A 10,637-nucleotide genomic window follows, 5' to 3' on the forward strand; every position below is an offset into this window, starting at 1 on the left:
TTATTTTATATATATATATATATATATATATATATATATATAACAAACAAAAGGGTTCCCTGAACTGTAGTGCCCCCATAGACTCATACCATCCATAACTGTTGTTACTGAGGCTCAAGATAAGCAGTGTATCCGCTACAATAAACCACAGCTTGGCACGTGCCATGATAAAATGCTGCTATAAGATTGATATTGAGTTCTGAAAGCTTTGCCCTTTTATGGTTTTACCCTATGTTTATTTTTATGCCGATAAAATAAGACAATACAAAACATCAAAGAAACAGGATTTATGTAAGGAATCGTAGGCTAAATTCATGAATGTATAATTACTAGTTCAGCAGTTTTATATTTAATACAAAACCTACAAACAATCAGAAAATTGTATAAATGGTGGTAAGGCAATGCTAGCAAACGTGGCTTATTTTTAATAGCCATCACAATTGCATTGACTAATGAAGAGAGAGTATTTTCCCCTTATTTTAAAGACAAATAATCTACCAAAATGGTCTTTTTTTTATAAAGCAGGGCAAAACCTTTAGAACTGTGATGTCGGATACCCAGTAATGCCTGAAACACGTAAAGCCTAAAAATGAGCCCATTCGCACAGACCAGCATAAAACTACCTTCTGTTTGGTTATAAGAAAATGTGATTAAAAATAATGTGATACCAGTGACAAGGTTTGTATGGAGAGGAAAAAAAAGCAAGTAAGCATTTATAAGCAGCATTTTAGATTACAAAGACACATCCAGAATAAGTACAGGTAACTGCTACAGAAGTCATGCGTTTTAGCGATGGAAAGGAAACAGCTGCTTTTTAACATCAAGTCTCCAGTAGAATGAAGTTTTAGCAATTTAGGAAATTACAAGAAAGAGCAAAAGGTGGTGGAGACAGCTGCTGGTGTCTAATATGTTGCTTAAAGGGAAAGTTCTGTCATCATTTACTCACCCTCATGTTGTTCCAAACCCATACGCCTTTATTCCGTGGTATTTAAAAGATGTTAGGCTGTTAGCCTCAGTCACCATTCACTTTCATTGCATTTTAAATCTGTTGTAGAGATCCACATACGTAAGAAGGTCATATGGATTTAGAACAACACAAGGGTGAGTAAATGAAAGAATTTTCATTTTAGGGTGAACTATTCCTTTAAGAATTTAAACTGAGGTTACATTTCTAAATATCATTACAGATAAGGGGCAGACACAGCTATTTTATCCCTTGCTAAACAGTAAGGAATGAACAAAAAAACAGTTTATTTCATCACAATTTCTTCTTTTAACATCAACGAAATGTATATGCTACTATGTATTGTCGCACTGCTTTGAAAAATCAACTGATAGGTTTGTATTCAAAAGCAAATGTACAATAAATTGTAAGTTGGTTGACAGTGCACATAAATTAATGTTTGTAGTACTTCTAAAAAAATGGAACAATGATAACTTTTTTTTTATTAAGAACAAAACTTGAATAAAAGTGCATGCGGAAACATCAAGATGCAACTAGGCAACATTTATATATCATCAGTTTTAAACACACACCTCTACAAAATGCACTCACAAGAGTGATTTGCTTTGCCAGGTGTGTGTAGCACCCACAAAGCAATCACATTCACCAAAATATGATATGTTTATACATTTTTGTATGAACCTGTGTGCAGACTTACCACGATAGGAGACTTATAAAACTTAGCCAAAAAAATTAAATAAAAAAAATGCTTTTAGTGCATTCTAGTCCAGATCTTTGGTACAAGCAGCTCCCAACAATAAAAAGTATAAGCAAACAAAATGCTTGATGTGCCAAAGTTTAAAATACTGAAAATAAATTGTCTTTTAATTAAGCCCTGACCTCTGTGGATAATGCTAAAGTTTGTGTAAGAAGCACATATAGTTGGAGATGAGGAAGCTGTTTGACACATTTTGAGAAATCTAAGTAAAACTGCGTTATGTACAGCTCTGGGTATCCGACATGAAGGGGGAATATTGACAATAAAAACAAAGAAAATGAAACCAACTTGTCTGAACCACATGGGTTTAGTTTGTCTTATTCGCTCTCCCTCTCTTTTACTGCATTAAGGTTCGTTCATATGTAAATTTCTATGTTTTTAAATAATGGTGTGCAATACAATTTTGCCACCCGATAATATTTAAGCTTGCCAAAAGGTACAATACTCCGCTTTTGGTTGAGTTTGTAAACACATCTTTCTCCTTGATTTGCAGTGCTTATTTCCTTATTTTACATATCTGACAAAATTGCAATCCACTTATTTCTCTACCTTATTTCTTTTAAACTGTTAAGATAAAATAATCTAGGTGGTGACATTCAGGTTATTTTATCTTAATAAATGACATGAATAAAAGGCATAGTCAAGCGTACTGTTCAAAGAGAAAGTTTCAAGTGCATAGCTACTTCAGACACAGAAGATCCAACTGGCTCAAGATGACAACCAAATGTTGCAACTAGAAAATATATGTAAGAGGCACATTAAAGCAAATAAAGCAAGAAATAAGCAGTTTTTTCCCCCAAGAGTTTTCTTTTTTTAATTAGCCAGTTAATTACAATGTTGTGATGCATGACGTGTACGATCACATGAAGTTCAAACTTACAACATTGTGACACAATAATTGTGTTCTACACCAACAGCGGAGTACTGTACCTTAAGTCAGGGGCTCTAAAATATTACATTCCATTAGATTTAATCAGTATTGTGGCTTAGCCAAGCTGCCCCGAGGGAGGCAGAGAAGGGAAAAGGTTTAAGGAGTGGGAACTAGGGAGGAAGGAGGGCTTCGGTCCAGGCCCAGGGTGATGCTCAATGTTACCAGATAGTGTAACCGCTGGAGCTACCCATGAAAAAGTTGCCCTTGCGTTGTGTCATCATCACATTCGCACCTTGCATGGCTGCCATCTGAGCTGCATTAGGGAGTTGTCCAGGTGGTGGAGGCTTCAATATAAATGTACATAAAATATATCATAAGAGCATGTCAACTTTATCAGCCAAATGTAGTTTTGGACACCAACGCTATTGTATGAGTCAAATCTGATGTCTTTATCCTCAACAATATAAAGTAATGCCTTTGTTAACACTATTCCAGCATATTACACAGAGAAATACAACCAGTTAACAGTCAGTTCATTTAAATGAACTTTAAAAGTTTAACTTTAGTGTTAAAGAAAATATATTTGAAAACAGAAATTATTTTTGCCAATCCTTTAAAGTGTCTATTGGGTTTGCTGGATATAAATTCATATGACTTCATGGCTAATAAAATACAAATGATTTTTAAAGGATCGGTTCACCCAAAAATGAAAATTCTCTCATCATTTACTCACACTCATGCCATCCCAGATGTGTATTAATTTCTTTCTTCTGCAGAACACAAACAAAGATTTTTAGAAGAATATTTCAGCTCTGTAGGTCCATGCAATATAAGCGAATGGTGACCAAGACTCCAAAAAGCATAAAAAAGGCAGCATAAAATTAATCCGTAAGACTCCACTGGTTTAATCCATGTCTTCTGAAACGATCCAAACTGTTTTAGGTAAGAAGCTCGATGATGTAATTTGGATGATTTCAAGCTCGATTACACTTCCTACCACCATTAGCGCTCTGTGCATTCGACGAGCACTAGGAAGCACAATCGAGCTTGTAATCATGATCGTGCCTAGAGACTGCAATGACAAGATGTACAGTGAAAAGGGAGTTGTAAATTGGTCTGTTCTCATCCAAAACCAATTGGATCACTTCAGAAGACATAGATTACTTTTATGCTGCCTTAATGTGCTTTTTGGGGCTTCATAGGCCCGGTCACCATTCGCTTATATTGTATGGACCTAAAGAGCTGAGATATTCTTCTTAAAATCTTTGTTTGTGTTCTGCAGAAGAAAGAAAGTCATACACATCTTGGATGGCATGAGGGTGAATATATGATGAGAGAATTTTCATTTTTGGGTGAACCATTGCTTTAATATGAACACTCACAGGAATGGAGGAACTAGTGCCAGGCCCGAAGCGAGCTCCAGCATCATATCCACCATCCACCATGACGGTGGAGCCAGGAGGGTACACGGGCCCCATCGGGTAGTATGCCATAGGGACACCGTGGCCCATTGCTCCAATTGGTACAGTCTGGGGCATGTGCATGTACATCTGGGTGCCAGGGTATGCAGAGGTCATTTGAGGGATCTGTCCAGGGGCATGAGGGGACATATACCTAGGCTGATACAGCTGTCAGAGGGGAATATTTTGTCAATTTAAATTGCACAAACCATAAGAAGTGAATTTAATAATTTTTGTATGGGAAAACATATCATTATAAAACATAGTTCAGACTGTAAAATCTGATCAGATGAGCCGCAATCAAAGACAAACTGCACATTCTATATTAATGCAGCAAGTTGCTATGCTGTTTGACAACCAACCGTTGGACTACCGTAATTAAATATATATATTCCAGAAGAATTGTTTGTTACATTTACTAATATTAAAGGTGCACTCAGTAATTTTGTCCTTATTAAAAAGTTTGACTCTTAAAGACATGAATTGTAATTTTGTAATATATGTAGGTAATCATAAGCATTCACATTAAAATGAAGACTCCAGTCATATCAGTAACCTAATAAAAGCTGTTTTATTCTACATGGAGAGGGTCCACACATGGGGCGGCCATTTTAGAATCACATGACCAGCCAAATACTACTCGCTTAATCTCAGTAACCTTCCTGTTATTTGACACTTTCACTCATTGATTAAAGTAATCATGGCTAACTGTGCATACTTACTTTCTACAATGGCATCTGAAACAGAAAACTATTGATTTTAAATTATGCTGCATCGTGTCAATGTAAGTCCAAGATGACACAAAGCAAATGTTACTGAGTGCACCTTTAAAGGAATATTCTGGTTTTAATGCAAGTTCAGCTCAATCGTCAGCATTTGTGGCATAATATTGATTACAACAAAAATGTATTTTGACGAGTCCCTCCTCTTCTTTAAAACAAAAATCGAGGTTGCAGTGAGGCACCTACAATGGAAGTGAATGGGGCCAATTTTTGGAGGCTTTAAATGCAGAAATGTGAAGCTCATAATTTTATAAAAGGACTTCTGTTAACAGAATTCTTCTGTTAAAACTCATGTATTAATTGAGCTGTAAAGTTGTTCAAATCATCTTTTTTGCAGAATTAAAGGGTTAACGGCATTGTATCATCATGGCAATGAAGTTGTAAAATTGGATATATCTTTACACAGAAAAGGTTGGGAAGCGAGTTTATCAAACTAAAATCATGTTAACATGCATTAACTTATATTATTTATACTAAATTATTTTGTGTCTATACTTTTGATACAATGAGTATTATAACATATTATAACATATAGCATTTTTGTGGTAATCAACATTATGCCACAAATGCTGTCGATAGAGCCAAACTTGTATTGAACAAGGAATATTGCTTTAATACAGTTCGCTTTTTTTTTTTAACATGGTTGCCTTCAGTCATTTTACGGTTTCCTCCTTTGTATAAAACTGCATTAAGGAGGTTATAAATGAGGGTTTCAAGAACAATACACGATATGTGTCCCTTGTGGTTAACTGCTTAATTTGAGTATATTAAAGAGACATTGCACTATTTTTCAGCATCATACTCAGTTTATTAGGCTAGTTGTAGTAGAACGTTAATCAAAGTGATACTGAACTAGCCTTTTTCCTTTAAAGTAGTGCCACTTGCATCACAAAAGATGATTAATTAAGAAAAATATGTTTTTTTAAATGCTGCATGTTCTGTGTGAAAGGAATCTCTAATATGCAGTCTTTGTGACTTTTGTTCCAGGGACTACATGCAAAACCTCTAAAGTGTCTTTCTAGTTTTAGATACATGAGGAAATACCCTTTAGAACAGGTCAGATAGAGAAGAAATCATTTCTACTAACCTCTGAGTATTGAGGAGGGGCATCTGGATAAGGAGACACCTGAGCAGGGACTTGCATATTAGGTGGATAAACAGGTGCTGTGCTCTGCTGAGCATAAACAGCTTGGGGTGGATATGAACCTGAATGGACACCAAGAAGAAACAGTTAAACAATTTTAAATTGACTTACAGTAAATAAACAAGTAATGTTAGGTGGGTTCAACAAAATAATAGTAAAACTAGTCAAATCTGCAGCGCAAACTGGAATAGCTATCAATAAACTGAACGAAGCAGAAAGCAAGCCAAAGGAAGTGCAAGTTGGAAACCAAATCCATAATAATTTTTAATAAAAATATCAACCATAAATAACTGAACTTTTCAAATAAGCAGCAAATCGATTCAAAATGATTCACAAAGAAATTAAAATATATACAAACAACAGCAGTGACAAAAAGACTACACCAATCAGCCACAACATTAAAACCATCTGCCTAATACTGTGTGGGTCTCCCTCATGCCACCAAAACAGCGCCAACCCGCATCTCAGAATCGCATTCTTAGTTGATATTCTACTCACCATAATTGTACAGAGTGGTTATCTGAGTTACCCTAGACAGTTCAAACCAGTCTGGCCATTCTCTGTTGATCTCTCTCATCAACAAGGTCTTTCTGTTCACAGAACTGCCGCTCACTGGATTTTTTTTGGCACCATTCTGAGTAAACTGTAGAGATTTTCATGTTGTGCTTGAAAATCCCAGGAGATCAGCAGTTACAGAAATACTCAAACCAGCCCGTCTGGCAGCCAATCGTGTGGCTACAGTGCATAAAATAATGCAGGGTCAGGAGCTTTAGTTAATGTTCACATCAACCATCAGAATGGGGAAAAAAGTGATCCCAGTGATTTGGACCGTAGCATTATTGTTGGTGCCAGATGGGCTGGTTTGAGTATTTCTGAAACTGCTGATCTCCTGGGATTTTCACACACAACAGTCTCTAGAATTTACTCAATGGTGCCAAAAACATCCAGTGAGCGGCTGTTCTGTGGACAGAAATACCTTGTTGATGAGAGAGGTCAAGAGAGAATGGCCAGATTGGTTTGAACCGACAAAGTCTATGGTAACTCAGATAACCGCTCTGCACAATTGTGATGAGAAGAATAGCATCTAAGAATGCGATTCTGAGATGAGGGTTGTCTCCGTTTCGGCGGCATGAGGGGGGCCTACACAATATTAGGCAGGTGGTTTTAATGTTGTGGCTGATCGGTGTAGTCTTGATTGACAGATCCATTGAAAGGCAGAAGACAAACGGTTCTTGCAAAATACCATGCACTGTATTCATTAAATAAATGATAAATTAGATAATAACATACATTTGAATATTAAAAAGATGCTGTGAGCGCTTTTAATGTGTCTCAATCTGTTAATGAGGTCACCTTTACAATCACGTCATCGCGCTGTAGCAGGCAAGCTAGCTAGTAAACCTTCAACTGTCTTCATTAATAACAAACATGACCGAGCTGCGTAAAATTACACATCCCCGCATTACAAGTTACAGTATTCCACTAGGAGGTACTCGATGACAAATGTTTGGCACATAATTCATGGATCAGCGAGAAAATTCGTTTGTTATGTAAGTTGTGCAGGCTAACTCCATCGGTAGTTGCTAGGAAGCGGCTAACCAAAATAGCAGAAGAGCGGAGGTGATCGCATATTTACCTTTGTTGTTCATTGTTCTTCACTGTGGATAAATTAATCTAGGAGACGAGAAATCCAAATGACCGAATTCGGCGTTTTTGGGATTATAAATCTAAGATTTACACACAGTTCCTCGTCCTTTTTCCTCGTTACTTCCTTGTTTTCGTCGGGGAAAGCGTTGAGTAAATTTGTGTGGGTGGAGCTGCGTGACTGTCGCGTCATTTTCAGGACGCCACTCCCTGTTAAAGAGAAACTCATGACTCGAATTAACCCAAAACCGAAAGTCACATCAGAAAATAAACTTTAAAAGATAATAATAGGTTGTACTAACAACAACAACAATATTATCCCTTATGCATCAATTTAGAAATGTTACTCAGAGGTCCTTAGAGGACAAACATCTCTGTGTCAAAAAAATGCCATAAAAATATAGATATTTAATATTAATATTATTTTCCAATTTCTCATTTTTAACCAACATCAGTCCTGATCATAACTATCAAATATTCATTCATTTTCAGGATTTTTACCCTTTAAATGCCAGTTTGTTTACATAATGCCACTGTTGTTTTTACACACACACACACACACACACACACACACACACACACACACACACACACAACACACTCTGACATCCATACAAACACACCCACACAATTTTAGCTGCATCATTTATTCAACTGGCCTTCAGTACTCTATAATCCAACAAACAGAAAATAGGAAACAAGTATGTATTTGCTCCATAGGCTAAACATGAAGAAAAATGGCGCCATCTGGTAGAAAATATATTTTAAAAAAATTTGAAGCCTGGGCTCTGGAATGAAAGCATAATATCATAGAATTCATGATTTTATGCTTTAATGGCATTGGGATCAAATATCGCTGTTTTAATAGATTTCAAATGGGACATTTTTGTCCTTAAGGTCCTGAGTGTAACTATTTTGTGTACATAGAGTATTATAGATGTATTATAGGAACTGAGGTTGAAATCTCAAAATTCCCCCTAAAAATACACACCGTTGGCATAACACAATGGACAAAATGAAAAAGACAAAAATATTCAGATGGTTGCACAAGGGTTAAATATAATAATAATAAGCATTACTATTATAAGTCATCTTCTCACATATTTATCTGCTCTAATATATGCTATATTATCAAGGATAATGTATTTATTTATTTATCCATCCTACCCACCCATATGACACTTTACATACTGTAATATTATTTTCTCCACTTTTCTCCCCAATTTGGAATGCCCAATTCCCAATGCACTCTAGGTCCTCGTGTTGGTGTAGTGACTCACCTCAATCCGGGTGTCGGAGGACGAATCTCATTAGCCTCCATGACAGTCAATCTGTGCATTTTATCACATGGCTTGTTGAGCGCATTACCATGGAGACCTAGTGCGTTTGGAGACTTCACGCTATTCTCTGCAGCACCCACGCACAATTCACCACACTGCCAACCGAGAGCGATCCACATTATAGCGACCACGAGGAGGTTAACCCAACGTGACACTACCCCTTCTAGGAACCGGGCCAATTGGTTACTTAGAAAGCCTTACTGGAGTCACTCAGCATGCCCTGGATTCGAACTTGTAACCGCAGGTTTGGTACTCAGCGTCTTCACTTGCTGAGTTACCCAGGCCCCCAAGGGTACATTTTGGGGGCAAGTTGTTATATGTTATATGTCAAATTTTTAACATTAAATTTGCTTATCTTTAATTTATTTGCTGTTTCATGACTTGCTTTATGTTTAATAATGGTTAAACTGTTTAAAATGTGCTATAATTGGCTATTTTATGCCAGGTTCACATTGTGACATCTCACTCCATGCACAGTAGTGTAAGAACATGCCCTGTTATAGGGGCATTTTGTCTCTTTTTGCAGGCAATAATCATAAAAATGTTCAATAACTTTTTTTTTGAGCCACTTTAAGCATACATACATGTTAAAAATAAACATACCCTAAAATATTAACAGGAGCCCTGATCTCCACTAAAAGGAACCCCTTTCTTTCTTTGAGTTTTGTCAGTGTGGGGCAATTCTGCACACATTAAGAACCCTAAGTAGAACCCTAAGTAGTATTAAATGATTAGGCCATGTAAAGTATGCTAAGCTAACCAGAGGTTTAATTAAAACCTTTTTAATTTAATTGCAATATTCCACCCAATATTTTACAAATCAGTCTTTGAGTTGAAATGGTGATCTAAATGTTTGTCATGTACCTGTGTAATTAAATTAAACACCATCTAGGTGAGTTTTCTGGTTGCAATGACTTTGATGCCTTCCAAACTTTAGATTACATTTTGTATCATTCTTTTTTATTAGATGTACATCTAAAATAGACCAGTTCTCTCATAGGAGGGGCCTAAACTGGATGTGAACCTAATTAAATATTCGTTTGTATTCATCAATCCCAGTTCTCCCTTTGAGCTCCATGGCAATATGCTGCTAATGCATGCAAATGGTGTTGTTTGCCAGCTGGCTTGGCAACAGAGGAAAGACAGAGAGTGTGTGCAGAGACACGCCATCTCTTTCATAAGCCGATTCATCACAAAAAGAGGGAATACGGCTTGTTAATCAAATATATGTGCATTTATTTTACCTTGAGGAAGCCACGAGGAAACAGCAACTTGAATGCATCTAGTGGTCTTCGACTAACTTTCTCAAACTAATACATGCAATCATCACAAGTAAAGATAGAGAGATATTAGGAGAATGCAATAGATTTACTTTTCATACAGAATTGTAATTAAACTCATCTCTGGGGAAAATCAGAAAGAATAAATATTTCCCACTTATCCTCAAGAAATAGTTTGTGTTGCTGTAGTATTCAATAGCATACAGTTTGAGCACTGTAAAGCGTTCACGAAAGTATTTCAACAACAAATATATTTTTTGTGCATAACCTCAACCTAAAACAGCATAATAGTTTGAAAAGTGAATAGCTGCAGTAACACAGGGTACTATCCCTTTAAGACAGCCATCGCTCCCGTTCTGTCGAGCCAGCGCCATTTTTTCAATGCCAGAATCGGC

General features: G+C 36.6%; 1 protein-coding gene across 1 annotated transcript; it reads right to left on the bottom strand.

Annotated features, from left to right (window-relative positions):
- Nucleotides 1-1,427: 1,427 nt before the first annotated feature.
- On the bottom strand, nt 1,428-7,782 carry dazap2 (DAZ associated protein 2). Its single transcript, XM_052091853.1, has 4 exons — nt 7,615-7,782; nt 5,922-6,040; nt 3,975-4,220; nt 1,428-2,936 (listed from the first exon to the last, which is right to left on the bottom strand). The coding sequence occupies exons 1-4, from the start codon at nt 7,625-7,627 to the stop codon at nt 2,811-2,813; spliced, it is 504 nt and encodes a 167-aa protein (XP_051947813.1). The 5' UTR covers nt 7,628-7,782; the 3' UTR covers nt 1,428-2,810.
- Between the last annotated feature and the right edge of the window lie 2,855 nt (nt 7,783-10,637).

This window comes from Xyrauchen texanus, chromosome 25 (assembly GCF_025860055.1).
Source record: "Xyrauchen texanus isolate HMW12.3.18 chromosome 25, RBS_HiC_50CHRs, whole genome shotgun sequence".
Classification (NCBI taxonomy): Eukaryota; Metazoa; Chordata; class Actinopteri; order Cypriniformes; family Catostomidae; genus Xyrauchen; species Xyrauchen texanus.